At 39.9% G+C, this 21851-nt stretch overlaps 2 protein-coding genes across 4 annotated transcripts in view; one reads left to right on the forward strand and one right to left on the reverse strand.

Moving 5' to 3' along the window:
- wdr25 (WD repeat domain 25) overlaps window positions 1-15107 on the forward strand; it is a 59156-nt gene extending 44049 nt beyond the window's left edge. Inside the window, exon 7 of the mRNA XM_078796264.1 lies at window positions 15052-15107. The gene's annotated coding sequence lies outside the window, so the exon portion shown is untranslated. The remainder of the gene's footprint in view (window positions 1-15051) is intronic.
- begain (brain-enriched guanylate kinase-associated) overlaps window positions 1-21851 on the reverse strand; it is a 55915-nt gene that overhangs the window by 21208 nt on the left and 12856 nt on the right. The window contains exons 2-4 of one of the 3 annotated variants that reach the window (XM_078796258.1): window positions 12500-12736; window positions 10350-10511; window positions 7337-7403 (exon numbers count right to left, since the gene is read on the reverse strand). In XM_078796258.1, the coding sequence (XP_078652384.1) occupies window positions 7337-7403; window positions 10350-10511; window positions 12500-12570 (300 nt within the window). In that variant the 5' untranslated portion in view covers window positions 12571-12736. The remainder of the gene's footprint in view (window positions 1-7336; window positions 7404-10349; window positions 10512-12499; window positions 12737-21851) is intronic. The other 2 variants (XM_058091464.2, XM_078796257.1) reach the window with 2 other exon arrangements.

The raw sequence follows: 21851 nt of genomic DNA on the forward strand, positions 1-21851 counted from the left end.
GACGACTGTACAATGTTTAACTTAATTGTACATTAGTATTACTTGTTAGTCAAGATTTTATAATTGCAACAGTTTGCCACTGAGAACTGATCGAAAATGAATAAGATTTACACTAAATATGAACGGAACGGATTGGTTCGCCCTTAGAGGCTTTTGCAACAACTCCAAAGCGATTGCGCCTCCATGCAAACAAGCGTTTAAATGCTAAAGATGGCCACTGTACAAACAAATTGCTCTTGTGACATTTTAGTGTATGATAAACAATGCCGCTAAAATGCATCGACACACAGTCAATTAATATTGATGATCCTAATGCTGTTTTTATGGAGGATGGGCAATGCTGGGAGACCCCAGAGATTAAACAGAGCCACCGAGCTTTTATAATTAAGTCCACAAATAAGTGTGATTGACTTTGTCAGGCGATGGAGATTAACAGAGCTGGCGGCATGTTTGGTAGTCATTCATCATAATAGGTGAGAGTATTGATGAAAGATTGAATTGAACAATGGCTATACTATATAGTATGTTATGAAATATATACTACATATCATATATAGCATCGGTGTGGGGGTTGAGGATGATGAAGAAGAGCTAAAGGTTCATTAGTTTTCAAAACACAAAATGAACCACAAATCACCCCCGCCCCCTTTTGTGGCAGCCACATGCATATATTGTTGTTTTCTTTTTTGCACATAATGCAAACATCCTTCCTCGAACAATGCGGCGCAGGACAGTGCTTCCCCAATGAGGTGAACAGTAATCTTATTAGGAGTGAAACTTTGATTTTCTGCCAGATGCCCAGCACCGGTTAGTTACCCGGCCCTGCCAAAGACTCTTAGGAGGATTACTGGGGAAAACAATTACTTTCAGCACCACTGACAGCTCCTTTACAACCTATGTGCTTCTGGATATCTGTGTACAAAATACAATAGTGCGCCCATTTTATTATTGCTCTTGTGCATTGCATTTATAATTCAAATTGTTGTTGTTGAAGTTGTTGCTCTCCCGGCCCCTGTGATTGCATCTAAACTTACCATGCAATTTTATCCGATAGATCCCCTATTAATTAACACAGATTCTCTTTTATAGCATTTTTATCTGACTGTGGCGTATTGTGTCTGTTGTGTGTAACATGTGTTCAGCTTTATTGGCCAGATCATACTAGTAAAAGATATTTTAGTGAGGATTTCATCAGGTTCGATAATGGATACATTTAAAAAAAAATGCTAAATAAATTGAGGAGTCGGATGAGTCATGATCATACGTCCATTCATTCATTCATTCATTTTTTACCGCTTTTTCCTCACAAGGGTCGCGGGGGTGCAGGAGCCTATCCCAGCTGTCTTGGGGCGAGAGGCGGGGTACACCCTGGACTGGTCGCCAGCCAATCACAGGGCACATATAGACAAACAACCATTCACACTCACATTCACACCTATGGACAATTTGGAGTCACCAATTAACCTAGCATGTTTTTGGAATGTGGGAGGAAACCGGAGTACCCGGAGAAAACCCACGCATGCACGGGGAGAACATGCAAACTCCACACAGAGATGGCCGAGGGTGGAATTGAACCCTGGTCTCCTAGCTGTGAGGCCGTGCCATCCTTATTTATTTATTTATTTTTTACAATTTTATTGGTACATCTTTTTGGTAAAATTAGTGCTGATTTTTTACCCCATTTTTGCTGTTGCGGGACACAATTGACACCCGGGCCGCACCTTGGACACCCCTGATATACGTATACTATATATATTTTATATATACTATGAAAAATAATGTTAAAATGTTTGTTAAAACATTGCATGTTCAGTCATTATTGGACTTTAATTCACCTTACTTGATATCTTATGAGATTTTTTTTTTAATTAGAACAAGAACCACAGAAAAGATTGCGTTCAACTTTAGGGGTCACTGATATTCATTAGGATCATTGTCAGCTGTTGTCAGCAGTTATGTATCAATGCAAATTCACAGCGATGTAACTTCAGGGCAGATCCAATAAATCATAGAGTCTGACAGAGGAATGAACTGTCGAATGATGAGCTTGACACTTCAGGCTACTTTTTGCGCTGCGGTGGTTATATTTCATCAGCGTAGCGTCATAATCCATCTTCATCTCGATCTGAATCCTTGCAGTGTCATCACAAGTGGTTTTTTGTCACCTTCTTGCAGAAAGTGTTGTAGCTCTCAGCTGACCTTGTCCACACTCTCTCTTAGTCCTCTGTGAACTATTTTAATTATGCCTCTGATTTGATCGTGTCTTTGTTGGGGCTGTCTTCTACAAAGGAACACGTTCCCTCACTATTGAAACGCCTCTGCATGACGCCACATCAAACAAAATGGCAATGGCAATGAGGGAGAAGAAGAAAAAAAATACGCACCGCTTCTCCTCTATGTGCTCTGACAAGCGCTTTGAAAAGATGACAGTTTTCACCTGACTAGAATGTAATTATGTGTGTGTGTGTGACAGTGTGAAATGCTTTTATTCTCGTCCAAACTAAAAAGGTGGTTTCGGAATATCACAAATCACAATCTGAAAATACCACTTTTTGTACATTTCCATTTAGTGCTTTTACATTTAAATTAGAACCTAAAAGGCTCTGTAATCACATTGGGCTGAAACGCTCCAGTTCCATTTCCTGTTCTATGGTTATCATTACATTGTCCCTCATTGCCTTCACTGGTAACTATTGTGGGAAAACTCCAACAAAGAAGGAAAAGTAGTTGAGTCAGAGCTTGGGCAAGTTTTTATATGCCACCCCGCTCCATCGGTGATTACTTACTAAAAAAAAGTGAAAGGCATTGTTTTTTATGTTGGCTTTAATTTGTAAGATAATATTTAATCCAATTTATCCAATTTCTTATCCTCACGACGGTCGTTGGCTAACCACTTTTTCACCATGCTACCAACAACAAATTATAAATACAATATATACAAAAAAATCCTTGTAATAACTTTTGTACAAAATAAATAAGCCAATAAATAATAATAGTAAAAAAATCTAAATACAAATAAAACAATAAAACTACATAGATTGCACACAATGACTCTAAATAACAGCTAAATTCTACCTACAAAAGTGATATAAAAATAAAGTGCAACCTCGGTCATTAATCCGTTCCAGAACTAAAATGTACTCTAACCAAATCTAGTTTTCCCATAAGAAATAATGTAAGTCCAATTGATCTGTTCCAGAATGCCAAACAAAGCATATTCATACAAATCATATTTGTACAGCTTTTCTATTGGAGAGCATGTTTCTATTTTTTTTTATTCAGGAGTGCTTCTCACCTCAAGTCTGTGCTTTTCTTTTGAATATGGCTGCCAAATAAGCCCAAATGGAGGCAAAGAAAGTGCCAGCATGTTGATGTTCATTTATTTATTCCCCTTTTGTCATTGATATGCACTTCAAATATAAAAATGTGCTAAAAATGTGCTCTTTTCGAGACTTGTGGTGGAACTGTGTAAGCAAAGAATTACAGAGTCACTCGCTGATGACATCATAGACAAGCGACAAAGCTGACTTCCGGTTCCGGTTGTCATATATATGTCATATATACAATAAAGTCTCATTATATCGATATCGGTTATAACGAATTACTGCTTATTACGATACTATTTTCATTTCCCAGCAAATTTCTAGTCTTTTATGATATAATTAGTTCCGTTAGTACGATACCCGGTTATTATGATAATCCGGTTACTACGATGCCCTTTTCATCTCCCGCCAGCCAATTTGGTCTGCTTATATCGATACAAAAGCAGCTTAAATCAATCTTTGCTTAAGGATTTCAATACCAAAAAAGAACACGGCGAACGGCTGCTTCCAGTCAACTTTATTTTTCACACTTCCACCACCAGAGCGCAGCACACACACCGATTCCCGCACTTCCTGGTTCACAGGTCATGCTCAACCCGCCCCACATAGCTGGCCAAACACATGCCTGCAACAGAAGAACCAACTGACATAGCATACACACCTATTCCAACGAAGACACAAGCGTACAAATACATGTATTTAATTGTGTTGTATTCAGATATCTTTTTATCGCTTGCAATAATCACTGTTTTTCATATGTACATGCTGGCGTTCGTGGTTTCTCTCTAGATTCTATACACACGAGAGAAACCACGAACGCAGTTGGTTCTTCTGTTGCAGGCATGTATTTGGCCAGCTTTTAAGACTTCGGCATGCATCTTTCCCCTGTAATAGAGTGCTCCACAGCAAGCAGGAAGTTGTTTTTGTCGACAGTGTACTTCCTGCAGTGGCTATTGTCTTATCATTGTATGGTAATGGCGGCTTTAATTGGTCTGCTCTCAGTACAGTTAAGCACTGCAATGCAAATGTATGCTTCCATACCAAAAGGGCAACAACAACTCTTTAACATGTCGGACTCTATCGAGTTCAGACATGAAAGCGAGACGACCCCTTTAGCCTGTTTAGCTCGTCGTGGGTCAATTTTCCTGTGACCGACCGATGGCTTGATAATCATTTCCCACAGTCCTTTTTCTGTTAAGGTGTGTGGCGGGCTGAAAAGCCCAACAAACCCCCCGCCCCCTGTGGATCAAAGTTGTGATGAGATTAGAATCCACTTTAATCAAGACGGCAAAGTCGCACGGGTGGACCTCGCTTGTATGGCCGCCTCATCATTTGCACTGATAGCTTCTAAAGCTCTTGGGGTGGGCTGGGGTGACACTCTCCAGTTGATGTGATTGGACGGCTGCAGCTGAGGTTAGCAGAGCGGCAGTTAGCCTTAATAGTTTTCTAACAGGAGTGCATGGCAGGTTTAAGACCAATTATTACAGACATTGTGTCACTATACCCCTGATATCCTTAATCATGTTATTATCTTGAGAGGACTGAGAAAGGTTCCTATATTTTCCGAGATGTCCATTTTGGCGCAATTAGATTAAATTGATTACATATGTACAGGCTGTTATTAGGAATCATTTAATTGCTTTATTTATTTACATTATGTTCAAAAACAGTGCCATAGTGATGTGTCCCAAATGAAACAAAACAAGCCGTCATTTTTACTCGTATTTTGTTCTGTGAAAAAGCTTTGTCTTTCTGACTAGCAAAAAGTGGCCTATATTCATGTAGGTATATTTCATTATTGATATTGTGTTGTTTCACTATACAAATAATACTAAGGTCCATCATATTGGACCTTTTTGACTAATTGAGATGGTTTTTTGTTTTATAATTTTTTTGTAGCAAGATGTTCCATGTTGAGCATAAACAAATAATACATTCATTCATTCATTTTCTACCGCTTATCCTCACGAGGGTCACAAGAGCATGTTGGAGCCTATCCCAGCTGTCTTCGGGTGAGAGGCGGGGTACACATCCGGCATTGTGAGATAAGCTTTTACACAGGATTCCGTTACTGTTCCTTCGCATACACAGCCACCCCAGTTTCATTAGCCCCTTTCACACTGCCCTTAAAGATAGCTTTTCCATGCTTTTTCCCGTTTCTCTGTTCTGTATAAACACACCATTGTGGAAAAGCAGCTTTAAGGGCAATGAAACACTGGCCTGCATGTTTGTACTTTATCCCAAAAGTACAAAAAAAGTGTTTTTACAATAAAACCTGCAAAACCTTCAGTAGAGGGCTAAACCACCTCAGCTAAGGCCGTACTTCTTACAAAAGTATCAAAAATGTTTGTTGACCAATCCATTTGTCAGGGTGCCCTCACATGATTTTTATTCTGCATACAAATCTACTTTTTGTAGCTGATTATGATTTTTTTTCTCCTAAAACACTACAGCCTCATTAATTCTGTTGGATTTAACAAGCTTTATATTGGCTGTCTGTGTTTAACAGCTGGGGAGAGACCAGAATACATCGCACTAAAAGCCAACTTGATGGCTTGACTCCAAACTGCGGTGGAATAAAAGTGCACCACTGGAGGTCAAACTATGGGTCATAAAATGTTTAGTTCTGATTAGTGTGGGTGGGAACACTGTGGTTCGCAAATCCTCATGACCTTCTTGCATCTTTTATGAGACTCAGCGAGAACTGTGGTACGTACTTAGAGAGGCTATGAGGATTATGCACTTTTGGTTAAATGTAAACACAAACAGCCTCAATGCTGCTACTCATACATTTTACATGAGTAAAAACACTGTATTATGTTGGCATAAAATATCCTACACTGAAACTTAAGCCAGACCAATCAGGATAACCCGCTTTATATACTAACCTGTAACGTTTAGATTTGTTATTTTATTTAGTAGAATTTTCAGCCACCACTGTGATGAATTAGGAATTGGTTAGTGAGTTCAGCGCCAACTGCAAAATCTACATTAAGTTAAATGAAGGACCAAAGCAAGACGGAAGTATTTAAAAAAAAAAAACAACAGTTAAACACAGCAGTTATTTGACATGAATAAAGTCAAAATATCAAGAGAAAATCTTAGTTGCATAACGGTGAAATAGTAAAGACAAGCGATGTTATTCTTTAAGATTCATAGTATTAGGAGAAACAGCAAAATAAATGAAATATATCATGTTTGTTTACAAAATATCAAAGTGGCCCTTGCATCTTTTTCAGTTTTCAGTTTCCAAGTTTGGATGCCCCAAATCCAACATTCATTCATACATTCCTTTTCTACCACTTATCCTCACGAGGGTTGCAGGCATGCTGGAGCCTATCCCAGCTGTCTTGGGGTACACCCTGGACTGTTCACCAGCCAATCACAGGGCACATATAGACAAACAACCATTCACACTCACATTCATACCTTCATACAATTTGGAGTCGCCAATTAACCTAGCATGTTTTTGGAATGTGGGAGGAAGCCGGAGTACCCGGAGAAAACCCACGCATGCACGGGGAGAACATGCAAACTCCACACAGAGATGGCCGAGGGTGTAATTGAACTCGGGTCTCCTAGCTGTGAGGCCTGCGCGCTAACCACTCAGTCTCCATGCAGCCCCCTGTTAAAATTTTAACTCTCATATTCATGTATTTATCCTAAATTTTTGATTTATTCGTTTTATTCAATATCTCAGTTTATTTCTTATAATTTATTCATATTTTAACTACATTTTAATCATGTATCCTTCCTTTTCAGTTTTTTTTTCAGTATTTCTCCCTTTCCTTAACACTGCACAAGGTTTATAATATTATTTTAACTCCGACACAGTCCGACACAGCGCGTCCCACACATAAACATTAATTGCACCAAATAAAATACATATGGATGGGGGGTTGTGAATGTAATCCGACGCTGTCCATCAAAACTATCCCACGCATGCTTGAGCCCCTAAAAAAATGCCCCCCAAAGTGCGGATTTAAGGAACGGAAACAAACACGATCTCTTACCGTCCTGTGCATCTTGTCCTCCAAATCCTGATTGATCCTCTGCAGCGCTGCATAGCTACTCTGGATCCTAAACAAACAAACACACGAAACAATGGCTTTGCAGTACAACATATGGATATCTAATAACCTATATACAGTATATACAGTGTATTTTCAAACAAAGGGGTAAACTTCAATTGCAGAGCTGTGGGGATCTCTGTGGAGGGGATTTGCCGGATACTTTGTGTAGTGACACAGATTTGAATATAAATCTGCTGAGATGAAACAGAATGGAAGAGCTTGATGGTTTGTTCAAGTGCAACTGGAGGAAGAATTATGTGTAAATATTTTATGATCAGACATCAGAAAGCTTGTGCAGAGCAGCTGTTTTTCTTTACTACTGTCTTTAAAAAAGTCCTATTTTTGTCTCCTTTTATGTCTCTCAGCTCCAATGCTCTTTAGTAGGACGCATTAGCGTCCTTGAAGGAAGACGGGGGGTATGTGTTAACTTCCTCGTAATGTAACGTTATTCTTTCACCCCCTCATCCCTCCTTTTAGGTTTATGAGTCCATGAATCAGACGTAGACAAGAGCAAAGACAAACGATGTTATAACGACATGAGAGGTTTGAGAGGCTCAAGAAGGTGAATAAAATGAACACAAAGGAGTGGCGGCATGGAGGAACTGTCATTCCTAAATTGATGGAGATCAAACAAGTGCAGTGAAAGTGGCCATTACCATACTGAGTCTGCATTAAGAGGAGAGACTGTTCCGACTCACGTGGCTCTCTAGTGCTCCTTGTTGATGGAAAATGAAACAGTAGATGACGATACCATCATGTTGCTACATTTAACTTAGCCAGAGGGCAAATCTCTTATCCATACATCTTTTCATTTAGAAGTGGAAAATATCAAAGTGGCCAAACACACTGCAAAGGCTGATGTGGAACACAATTGGTTCTGAAATGCTGGTTGATATCCGATTCATTCATACCATGGGAAATCATGGTTATAAGAGATTATCTATTCCAGTGTCAAACCGTGCCCAATGTCTTCCAAAAAGTGCAAATGTTCCAAAATAATTCAACAAGTGGAAAAAGAAGTCCGGCACATTTCATTTATCTCATTATGTTATTTTGATGGCACTTATAGTTATTTAAGAACTTAAGAATTTAAGAACTATAACGTTTTCTGTGCGGGTTATTGTGTGTAGCTGCTCTATAGGAGACCACAACTCAATAGTGTCGAAAACTGAGCATAATAGGTCCCCTTTAACCACAAACATCAGCAGTAGAATAGAGTAATATTCTCTAATGTTACATTATTGAGACAACAGCCACAAAGAAATATGCTGTCAATGATAACATGTCAGTCTAGATTATCTTATTTATTTCTAAGATGGCTTATTTTCAATTTATTCATTCATTTTCTACCGCTTTTTTCTCACGAGGGTCACGGGGGTGCTGGAGTCTATCCCAGCTGTCTTCGGGCGAGAGGCAGGGTACACCCTGGACTGGTGGCCAGCCAATCACAGGGCACATATAGACAAACAACCATTCACATTCATATTCATACCTATGGACAATTTGGAGTCACCAATTAACCTAGCATGTTTTTGGAATGTGGGAGGAAACCGGAGTACCCGGAGAAAACCCACGCATGCACGGGGAGAACATGCAAACTCCACACAGAGATGGCCGAGGGTGTAATTGAACTCGGGTCTCCTAGCTGTGAGGCCTGCACGCTAACCACTCAGTCCCCATGCAGTCCCCTGTTAAAATTTTAACTCTCATATTCATGTATTTATCCTACATTTTTTGATTTATTCGTTTTATTCAATATCTCAGTTTATTTCTTATAATTTATTCATATTTTAACTACATTTTAATCATGTATACTTCCTTTTCAGTTTATATTTCTCCCTTTCCTTAACACTGCACAAGGTTTATAATATTATTTACCCGGACCGCCGTGAAATGAAATGCTGGTTGATATCCGATTCATTCATATTGGGAAATCATGGTGATAAGAGATTATCTATTCCAGTGTCAAACCGTGCCCAATGTCTTCCAAAAAGTGCAAATGTCCCAAAATAATTCAACAAGTGGAAAAAGAAGTCAAGCACATTTCATGTATTTCATATATGTTATTTTGATGGCACTTATAGTTATTTAATGACATTTTTATTTTATGCCACTTATAGAGGGTGGGCTGTAAGTTTCCATACATAGGAAAAATAATCATTCAAATAAAAATAGACAACTATTTTTATTTATATAATGTTATGTAATGGCGGCACGGCAGTCTAGTGGTTAGCACGCAGACCTCACAGCCAGGAGACCAGGGTTAAATTCCACCCTCGGCCATCTCTGTGTGGAATTTGCATGTTCTCCCTGTGCATGCGTGGGTTTTCTCCGGGTACTCCGGTTTCCTCCCACATTCCAAAAACATGCTAGGTTAATTGGCCACTCCAAATTGTCCATAGGTATGAATGTGAGTGTGAATGGTTGTTTGTCTATATGTGCCCTGTGATTGGCTGGCCACCAGTCCAGGGTGTACCCCGCCTCTCGCCCGAAGACAGCTGGGATAGGCTCCAGCACCCCCCGTGACCCTCGTGAGGAAAAAGAGGTAGAAAATGACTGAATGAATGAATGTTATGTAATGTTTCAAAAACACTGTTGAACTTTAGCATATGCGTATAAAATGTCGTGAAAAGTCAACATTTTTCAATTGATGCAGTAGTGGCCCTTTTGTTACATGAAATATATAATTGGTTATGAAGTAAATAATAAATAAATAGCTTTAATTTTGTATTTATCTGTGATTATTTTTCACAATTTAATTGATTTATTCATATTTTAATTATCTGTGTATCAGAGTATGTATTTAATTTTGACAAAAAAATAATAGACGTCTTGACGCTCAAGTATACAGGAGCGCCATATAGTGGGGGAAAGTTAGGACAACTCCGAGGGCCCCTGATGATAGGAGGTTTTGGTGCCAGCTATTCAAGGAGGGCCTGATGTGAATTCACACCTGCGCAGTTTTTCCGTAAACTTCTCCAGTTCCTCCTGAGCCCGTCGCAACTCCGTCTCCAGATACTGGCGGGTGGAGTCGAACTCGGTCTCCACCATCTCTAGCTTGTGTGTGGTGTAGGACAGGCGCTTGCGTAGGTCCTCCTTGTGGTCGTGGAAAGAGCTGAGAGATGAAGAGAACGACGTTAGGATAAGGAGGCGCTCACAAAGCAGATTGCTTTGTTGGCAAACTTAGTCACTTTCATTGAGCCAAGCAGTGAGGTCGGGAGGCATGAAGGTGAGTGAAGGTGTGGAAGAAAGGAGTTTAATTTACTTTGGAAGTGAGAGGGGTCCGAGGTAGTAGATGGATGGAGGGGGAATACTAATCAGTGTGCTCCCATTCACAGGGAGGGAGGGAAGGGAATCAAGTTCCCAATGGTGTAATGGTGAGTTCCATTTCAGCAAACTCCTGTTGGAGCTTGGAGAAAAGAAACTTGTATGACTGTGGGAGAGTCATGAGGGAAGGAGTGGCCACCCACTTAAGAAGATAACAATCACCAATACCAATGTCCACTGAATTGTTCATTAGGTACACTTGTCATTTCAATACAATAGCTGTTTCAACCATTGTGCCTTTACAAACATAATCATTTTGATGCATTAACTTAACTATATATTTACTGTAATGTAATCAGGCTAGTATGTTTATAATATTTTGTTGCCAAATATTAGGAACCCACTGTATGTCATTTGTCTTCTCTTGCATGACAAATCAAAGGAAATACAGCTGAATAGGTGCAGATTCTGGAAGAAATATAACGTTTTCTGTGCGGGTTATTGTGTGTAGCTGCTCTATAGGAGACCACAACTCAATAGGGTCGAAAAATGAGCATAACAGGTCCCCTTTAACCACAAACATCAGCAGTAGAATAGAGTAACATTCTCTAATGTTACATTATTGAGACAACAGCCACAAAGAAGTATGCTGTCAATGGTAACATGTCAGTCTATATTATCTTATTTATCTCTAAGATGGCTTATTTTCAATTTATTCATTCATTCATTCATTTTCTATCGCTTATCCTCATGAGAGTCGCGGGGGTGCTGGAGCCTATCCCAGCTGTCTTCGGGCGAGAGGCGGGGTACACCCTGGACTGGTCGCCAGCCAATCACAGGGCACATATAGACAAACAACCATTCACACTCACATTCATACCTATGGACAATTTGGAGTGGCCAATTAACCGAGCATGTTTTTGGAATGTGGGAGGAAACCGGAGTACCCGGAGAAAACCCACGCATGCACGGGGAGAACATGCAAACTCCACACAGAGAGGGCCAAGGGTGGAATTGAACTAACCACTCGACCACCGCGCTAACCACTCGATCACCGTGCAGCCCCTTATTTTCAATTATTATGTCTAATATATTGGGTAACAGAAGTGTAAAGGTGACTATAGGGGTGTTATTTCATGTCTACAAGACTCTAATAATGGTAAATCCCCTAGGATGAAGGTTATAAACAGAACTAACAAAATATTAAATTCATTAATATTGAATCCTACTTGGTGAAAATTCACTTTATAGTGGTCCGGTCTGTACCCAATTAACCGTCATAAACAATGGGCGGCTGTATACTTATTATTTAATCTGTTTATAGGTTGGGAAAAATCCCGTTTTTGAACATCAACTAAATTGGCCAAATTATGATTCCTTGGCCATAAAAAGAGACTAAAACAGACCAAAAAGTTACCAAGTGACCAGAAATGTCAGGGCTTTCCCTTTCAACCCATCACATTTATTTGACGATGCCACAAAAGGAAAAGCTCTCAGCTGTCTCAGCAGCTGCGAGTGATGTTCAAGGCCCCCTCTCCTCGTGTAGTTTAATTTAGTTTAATTAAGTCAGAGCAAGTGCCCTTTGACGTTTGCATTTCTTGACTGGCAGGTGTGTGTGTGTGTGTGTGTGTGAGAAGATGGCAGAATGTGGTTGGCGGACTGACACATGACGAGAGGCGAGGATGAAAAATGGCTGTGAAAAGATCCCACATTAGGTCTGAATGGCTTTTTAATGGTTGCCACCTCCTGCTGTGAATTCATTCCCATTAGTCCAAATGAATGAAACGGATTCCCCAGTAATGAGGCAGATGGAAGTTTTATTGCTACTTGTCTTACCTTCTTTTTTGATGTTTGCAACCATTTCTTTGGCTTTTCAGGGCTGTTTTGCCAATGTATATCTTTTTCATATTTTTCTGTCTGCCGCGGCACGCATGTGTCAGATTGTTGCTGCTGCTGCTGTTTCTGCTGCTGCTCGGCTCAATGTCAGATGCCGAGATTAAACTCTAGCCGTAAACCAAATCTCCTAAGTTTGGCCTGGCGAGGGCAGATAGGAGTTGGCTATCTGCGATGACCCTGGCGAGAGAGCAGAGAGGGAAAGAGAAAAGGAAACAGCTTTTCAAGTTGCACACATTTGGCCGCATATTTTCTTCTGTTGACTTGGCAGAAAATGAGATTTTTGTGTGTGTGTGTGTGCGTTAGGATAACCAGCAGCGGGTGGAATTAAAGTCTCTAAACTGATAGGATGAAACACTTCTTGTAATACTTCCCGCTGAAGGGCTTCATTCCGTAATGCTAAATGAGAGTAGATTTTCTCCAAGGAAAGATGCCGGGTGGTTCTAATTGTACAAGAACGAAGTAGTAATATCTCAAGAAGAAAAGTCTGAATTTTCATGCGAACTAAGCAATTTTTTAAAACCAAAATAATGTTGTAATGTTACGCCAAAAAACGACTGCAAATTCCAACAATTGCAATGGTATTAAGACAAAAATGCAATATTAAAACATAAAGGTAAAAAAATCTGATTTTTAATGAAAATGCTGCAAATATGTAATGAGAATTTTTACAATAATACAATGTTCCCTCATTTATCACAGGAGGTAGGTTCCCAAAATGGCCAGCGATAAGTGAAATCCACAAAGCAGCCAACTTAATTTGTTCAAAATTCAAAAATATTTTTATGGTTGTAAAACCCCTCACCAGACACTCTTCTCAGACAAGCCTTTTCTCACATTTATCTCTCAAAGTTCAAATTTACTAATCTACTAGGTTGGACACAGATTTGCATATTTGCATATTTGCAATTTGCATCCTTATTAAAACATACTGTTAGCTTATTTTGTTTCTTCTATTGTTTATGGTATTGGTTGTTAGCAAGCAGCAAACCTGGTTAGCTCCTTTGGTAGCCATGAACACAACAGGAGCCGATTGATTGACAATAGTCAGCAGCCAATCAGGAGATCATAGACATAACCAGTGATGGGAATAACGGCGTTTAAAATAACGTTACTAACGCCGTTACTTTTTTCAGTAACGGGTAATCTAACTAATTACTTTTACTGTCAGCATAACGCTGTTACCATTTTCGAAAACCTGTTACTGCACATTACTGAAGCCGCCTAAAATATATCACCGACTTCATAACTAATCTGCAGCGTAGTGAGTGTTGCAGAGTGACAAGAGAAGGGGTGAGATAACCACATGATCAACGAGGATTGGCGAAGGTTTAGTAAGATTGCGTTTTCAGCCAATCAGAGAACTTGGGTGGGCGGGTGTTTAGAGCACATAAGCAACGAGGATTGGCTAAGGTTTAGTAAGATTGCGTTTTCAGCCAATCAGAGAACTTGGGTGGGCGGGTGTTTAGAGCACGTGTAAAGTGCCCCGTAGTAGATACAGCATAGCGACAGATTCATTCATTCATTCATTTTCTACCGCTTTTTCCTCACGAGGGTGTGAGGAGGAAAACGGAATGGAAACTTCCGAATGGAAGTACAGACACTACTTTAACCTCGTTGATGTCAAAGGTAAAAATGTACATTATGTCCCCGAAAAAAAACTTTGTCCACGTCTTGTGTGAGCAACTTAAACCCACAGAAACACCTGTCGACTGCAATAAACGCAAACCTCTGTAATGGTACCCGTCTTTGTTGGGGGGCAATAGTTACTTTCACTGGTAACTAGTTACTTTTGTGGAGTAGTTCAGTTAGTAACTGGACATATCATAGAAATAGAAATTTAAGTTTATACAATCACACTGTTTTTGGTGTCTAACTGTAATATACTTGGGAAACAATTAGGCACAATCACACTGTTTCTCGTGTCCAACTGTTTCCCAAGTATATTGCTGTGTGTGTGAATGTATAAACAAGTTAAATTAATTGAAATTTACTTGTACAAAGGCACTGTAAAAAAACAAAAAACAACACACTAAAATTGCACAAAAAATATATATGAAGCAGAGAGAACCGTGATGAAGTGAGGGAGCACCGTATAGTGAAATCTTACAAAAGTAAAACTGTAATATTACAAGAAAAAAAGTAGTAATTTTTAAGAAAATGTAAAATACAGTCTGAATATTACAAGAAAAAAATGTCTACAAGTTCCAAAAATTGCTGAGAATTGTCAGGGGGTGCACGAGAGGCTTTCATTTCAATGCAGACCTACCAACATGTACACATTTATAGTACTCAACATTTAAGGAAAGCAATTTGACTCTTGAATATGCTTTTATACTGTCTATTTTCCCCGTTTTCATTTTTTAATTCAGTCTGTAGAGTACTGATAAATGATTAAATATTGTCAGTTTATTAAACTGTTTTTCTCTGAATGATTTTAATGTCAATATGATTTCTTCATTCTTTTTTCAATTTTTTTTCTCTTTACTTTTCAGTTCGAAATTGTGACCAAGATTGTGACACCCCCCGTCTGTTGACATGTGATATAAAAGGTAAGAATTTTCATCCCTTTGACAGTTGAACTAATGAAATAATGAACATGTGACTTGAATATCTACCAATCTATTAAAAAAAAATCCAGGTTGACAGCAAGCAATTACACAACCTGACCTAGCCTAAGCTCCTTGGCAGAAGTCATACAAGATAGAAAATACATTTTCCTCCTTCAAAGTGCTGTTTTTATCAAAAGAGTCACCTCAAAGTGCAGGAGCCTGCAGGAATATTGAGATATTGACTTGCTGACCACAGAGGTTATTCCGTAATGCATCAGTGTGATGATGAATGTGTGTGTGTGCATCTGTTATCCTGCCACGTGCAAACCCGCCGACACGCAATCAGCCAACATAAAAAAAAGCAAATTACCCTCAAGTAAACCTTTCCTTTCCTATTGTACATCTACATCTTCATGCAGTTGCATTAATGACTGGTGTGATATTAAATTGTCGAATAAAAACTGCTGATTGAAATGGAATACCTAATGAGAGAAAAATGATTTACTTCTACAAATATCAGCAATAAAATTCACTGATAGACATTTCAGCAAGTCCATATATTTGCCTTTTGAAAAGCATTACATCTTCTCTTGAGCAGCCAAGTAAGCATAAATACAAACACAGGTTGCCTGCAGCACAACTTTGATCTTCTCCTGCAGAGTGGCTCAACAACAAACCACGCTCAGCATTGGCCTCAAACTGTTTGTTGCCTTTCTATGGGAGTTTTCACATTTACTTTGTATTACAACTTTCTTCTTATTCTTTTTTTTTCTGGCCGCTTTGCGACTTTTCTTTACTATATGTAATATTATGACATTATGAAATCATTTTACAACATTTTACTTTTGGCTTGGAACTTCTTTTTTTGGATGCGTGGGTTTTCTCCGGGTACTCCAGTTTCCTCCCACATTCTAAAAATAAAATTAAATAAAAATTAAATAAATTTGGCGACTCCAAATTGTCCATAGGTATGAATGTGAGTGTGAATGGTTGTTTGTCTATATGTGCCCTGTGATTGGCTGGCGACCAGTCCAGAGTGTACCCCGCCTCTTGCCCGAGGACAGCTGGGATAGGCTCCAGCATACCCATGGATAAGCGGTATAAAAAATGGGTGGATGTATGAACTCTATTCACGTAATATCACACTTAATATAATATTACACTTTCTATTTTCATATTATAACATTTTCTACCTTTTTTCCATAACATTATGACTTTGTCCTCATTATATTATGAATCTGTCATTGTACCATCTTTGCAATGCAATGCAATGAGTGGAAAATAGAGAAAAAACTCACTGCTATACATTTCATCAAGTCCATATATTTGTCTTTTGAGAAGCAAGACATCTTCTCTTGAGCAGCCAAGTAAGCATAAATACAAACACGGGTCGCCGGCAGCACAGGTTTTATCTTCTCCAGCAGAGTTGTGGCATAGCTGTTTCAATGACACAAAGTTGTGAACATTTTCTGGCCTGCCGCTGTTCCTTATTGGGTGCCACGAATTATTATTTTTAATCTTCCTCCGACACCAGCTCGGAAAACAATAGTCGGTTCTGGAAGCGCTTCCTATAGTGGCTTTTCTTATCTGTACAGACCCAGAGGGAGAGCGAGGAAGACGACAGAAATAGTTGCTGAATTGCTAAAGAAGTGTGGTCACACACACACACATACACACTCATACACACACAGGACTCCCTGTGGCGTGTGCAAAATACTGTCGCTGACGTGTATCATGGTGCCTCTCCCAGGGGGCTAAGCGACAGATTGTGCTACCTCAGGTGTTGTTTATCAAGGTAAACACATGAAGGAACAAGTCCTAAGTCCTGCTCGGATATGGAAATTACCCGCACGCTGCTATCTTCAATTCTTAAGCATATTAATTCGACAAGTCGAGGCAGCAGAGGCAAACACTTTGGTCTTACAAGTCAACTAGCTGGTTATTTCGCACCCTGTTATCGCTTCCTTGCCCTCACAGCAAGTGGCTCTGTAATTAATGCCCTGAATGCACTTTTAAAACCCACAAAAGTCACTGGTGTCCATCTTTGTGTTTACACCGCCAAGTCTTTTCACCGCACTGGCAGGTTGATTTACTAGTAACATAAGCTGTGGGAGGTGAGCGAGATGTTCCCTTCCATTGTGGCCAAATGAGCATTTTAAACTTTAATGGGCCTACAGGATCGGGTCATGATGGCAACGGCTAGCATAGCTCAGTAATGAGTAGCTGCACCATTCTTGTTAATCACCTTAAAAATTGGTTCAGGCATGCTGGATGCCAGTGTTTTCAGGAGGTAGTGTGGTCATTACGCCAGGTGGTGAAGGTGGCTTCACGGAGGGCATCTGCTGCCTGGAACTGATTTTCTTCCATTTTGGAAAATTTCCCTTGCCATCCATCCAGAAATGTTCTCAATTGGATTTAGATCAGGGGAACATGCAGAGTCCAGTTGAGGGCCTTCTCTCATAACGGATGTCCCCTGAAACATCTCCACATAACTAGTTGCCGTTTGACGCCCCTGCACAACCTGAAGCTGCACAACCTTAGGTGGGATCTCTTTGTCATGCCAGGAACATTAGAAGCCACCAGGACAGTCAAAATTACATTTTTCTCATCAGAAAATAAGATTTTTCTTCCACAATTCAATGTTTCATGTTTAGTGCCCTTGTGCAACTTCCAAACAGGCAATTTAGTGGCGTTAAAGGAGCCAAAGCCGTTGATTTTTTGTTTTTTTTTTGTTCTCACAACCTTGACTGGGGCCACCCTGTGTCTTGATGGACAGCCAAGCCGATCTTCCAGTTCAGGGCCAGTAACATTTCTTTGGGACTACCACTTTTGTTTGTTCCATAACCTTCAGGAACTTTTAAAGTTTAAAATGACAATCTCACTGCACCCGACCTCAGCAGCTACGAGAGGCTTTACTTATGCAGCACCACAATCTGACCGCATTCAAAGAAAGAAAGTTTTTTTGCCTTCATTCATTCTTTTTCTATGCCACTTAATCCTCATTAGGGTCGCGGGGGTATGCTGGAGCCTATCCCTGCTGACTTTGGGCGAGAGAGTGTGTATACCAGACATAAAATGGGATTAAATCCACATTGTTTTGTTAAACTTTTGATCAGCCGATGAACAGCTTATTTCACCTTAATACCTGTTTGCAATACATTGCTTAATCATTTTTTTTTCTCTTTTGGGTTCAACTTAGAACCTCCATATGATCCAACAGAAAATGTAAATTCTTGCAATTCTTGCAAGTCTTTTTCTACACATTTTAACAGCAATTATCAAAGCTAGGTTATCTTAGTCACTGTAGAAAAACAAAATGATCAAACCTGCATATCTGTAGATGATTGGTCGATAGTTGGTAGAGTTTGTGATAGTTGTTGATGTGGTAGTGAGCCTGATTGTTGCCAATGCTATTCTGTTTGAAGTGGTGTGACGAAAGTGGAGCACTTCATAGATTTTTCTCAAATTCGGTACTGATAAACAGGCTCTGTGGACACATATTACCGATATGACATCATTGAAAAGTCCCTTTTGTATAATAGGGTACCTTTTATGTGTTTAAATGAAAACACCTGAAGAAATGACAAAGCTGTAAAATGTATGCCTCTTGCACGTTTCCTCTGATGTAACGCTCCAGAATTGCAACAATCCCCTGTGAGTTCTGCAGTACCAGCGGCCAAAACAAGGGGGCTCTGTGGATTTCACTGCTTCTGAAATACAGAAGACCTGTCAATGCAATTTATTGCACTGATCCTTCCTATTAATCTGCATATCAAACAAGGTCTAGCCTTCAATAGGAAACATGCTAATTATGTAAACATATCTACAGAAGCATTACGCTGTGTCCATGCACATCCGAGGGCCCTGATAGCTAATGTGTTTGAATTCACTTTCAGGCGTGTGTCACTGTAATGTAGTTTACCAACAACACAAAAAGCTCCCGGGGATAAATTAACAGATAATGAATAGCCTCCCCTGCTGCTGTGTGACTCATCTAGCTCCCTCGACTCCTTCATATATCCTTGAGCCCTTAAACTGCACGTCGGGAAGAACGGCATATTTATTTGTGCTGCGAGCTTTGGAGGGAAGCGCTCAATCAATTTAGACCATTTGTAGGCAGCCGATCAGATCATATCAGGAGCCGCCAAGGGGAAGCATTCCCATTGGGAGTCCTTTTTCTAAAATATGGTTCCAGAAACAACTCAGAAATATTGTATTTTTTACCTCTTTTGTTACAAAAATAGTTATTTCTACATGGTCAGTTTTGCATTCTAGTCATACACAAGTCTCAATCTGCGTCACACATGGTGTGTATAAGGACTGCCGAACAAAGTGGCCACAACACCTAAAGAAAACACATTATTGGTGAAAATACAAATTCATTGACATGTAAAATTGGGGGCTTTTCTACATAGTCAGTGCATCCAGTCAACAAACATGACAGGCTCATACAGCTCAGAAAAGAAAGTAGTAAGTCACAACACCATCTAAGAAGACCAACTATCATTTAGTACACAATATAAATAATCTTTAATAACACTTTTAATGCACCACGTCATCATCAAAAGTACTTCCTGTATTTGTTCATCTGGTGCACACAGAACAATGAATAACATCATGCTGTCACCTTTCTCCAGCACAGCCGCTAATGTACCGTAGTCAAGCCCTTTTTCATTTTCATCCACTTATCCCTGCATCAATCTGCCTACCCGTAGGGTAGGTGTACCCCACTTTGGGAACCTAGGATTCAAATTAAATGTTTTCACTGGCTGACAAAAGTGTGCCAAAGCGGCACTATAATGCATAACTCGTTCAAGTCAGTTTAATTTAAATAGCGCCAATTCACAACAGAAGTTATGTCAATGTACGTATGTCACACACGGAACGGAACCAACTGAACCCCACATGAGAAAGCACTTGGCGATGGAGGCCAAAAAGTCCCTCTAAGAAAGAAACCTCGAACAGAACCTGCCTTGACCAGTTGGGTCAGAGGGTAGCTAGAGAGAGGAAATTAGACAGGGGAGGGCTTCAGCAACCGGGGAAGGGCAGAGAAAAAATGGTATCAACAACAGTAATAGTCCTATGATGACAGCAACAACAATAATGGTTTGCCACTTTGTGGTTTGAATTTTACTGAAAATGGGTAAATGAACCAAAATGCATACAGCTATAATCATTCAGAAGGCACATTCAAAGACACTGGGAATGATGTCGTATTGTACACTGGTCACTAGCTGTCATTTGTTGTATTGTTCGGTGACACACACACACACACACACACACACACACACGCACACACAGACTTGATCTCCAAAACAAAAGGCACAATAATCCCTAATAAAAAATCTTTAAAAAAGTACAAAATATTGTTGTGGCCTTAAACTACACCAAGTTAAAAGTAAACTCCGCAACATATTTCTAACAACACACATGACCATGGGTATTTATGTGTTAGAGGGCTTATTTACTGTAATTATGTGTAATATTGTGCAATACAAGTGTAAAAGCGATGGAACACAGCAAAAAAGTTTTTTACGTGCACCTCCACTTCAAATTTGTACTCCCTTGTCAGGTTTTTAGTTTAAAATCGGTCAACAAATGTGCATACCTTAAATGCTCTAAATAAAACTTTAATTTTGCAAACCACCGAGTTTCTTATAGTCACACAAGCAAGTGAGTAAAAAATAAAACATCTGCATTAAGAACTGTGGCTGTCAGTTACCTCCAAGATGACACTAACTGCATTTTAAGTGTCATAAGTGGTCGGCTTGCAGCAGCTTCATCTACTTCTGCATGTGCTTCAAAATGTTAGTTGAGCTCCTCAGCCATTGGTGTGAAACTCATGCTTTTGGTACTGTTTACAGCTGGCTGCTCCTTACTAATACTAGTACCTGTTAGCAAATGACCATGTAGACTGGTATTGTTTTTTGTTGATGATTGATACCAACAACCGGGACTCAACAGAAGTAGCGACTTCACTGTCAGGTGTATCCTGTGGAGGAGGACATGGCCAGTGGGCATCTTCTTGGTGGTTGTAACATAAAACACCTCCTCATGTCTGACAGCCTGAGAGCGTGATTTGCAAGCTGGATCAACACCTTAGGCTCATCAAATTGATCAATTAATCAGTCAAGATGAAGACATTTGGGTTGTTATATCCTCTAAGGTGCCATACTTTGTGTTCATAAGACACTTTCAGGGTCTATAGAAGCGTCCCCGTGAAGGCTTATGATGCTCAGCTGAGCCTGTCCTGCTGGCTTTTGACGGACACGTTTGAACGCCCCGTGGCAGACAAGCGTATCGCCTTTACCCCGTGGGAGTGATGAAGGCACCGAGAGGCAAGCGTTTTAAGACTTGGATATAGGAATACAAAGGCTCAAGTGGGCAACCATCCACAAGACTGTCCCCCTCCATTGGCTTCTGCATAAACCTTTAATCTCACTGCCGTGGACGTGATTAGAAAGGCTGGTGGTGGAGGTAAACTGCTGCGGGCGAACCTGAAGGAGGTGTTAATACAGCATCTGTTTTTCAGATGTTCAATGCCAAGCTTGGAGGAAGGAGACAGATGAAGCAACTGGGGCTGATGCTGCAGGCATGCTTTTAATTGAACGAGATCTGTAGCCTTTGTTTAGTTGCTTTGTAAATCCTCAAAACAGTTAGAAAGATAATAATTATGGAATTGGGTTAGTGAGTTTACAGACAATTAAAGGCACAGCGCTCTTGTAGAATGTATTCCTTTTGTC

This window comes from Doryrhamphus excisus, linkage group LG14 (assembly GCF_037039965.1).
Source record: "Doryrhamphus excisus strain RoL-2023G ecotype Guam linkage group LG14, RoL_Dexc_Guam_v1.1, whole genome shotgun sequence".
In the NCBI taxonomy this organism is placed as follows: domain Eukaryota; kingdom Metazoa; phylum Chordata; class Actinopteri; order Syngnathiformes; family Syngnathidae; genus Doryrhamphus; species Doryrhamphus excisus.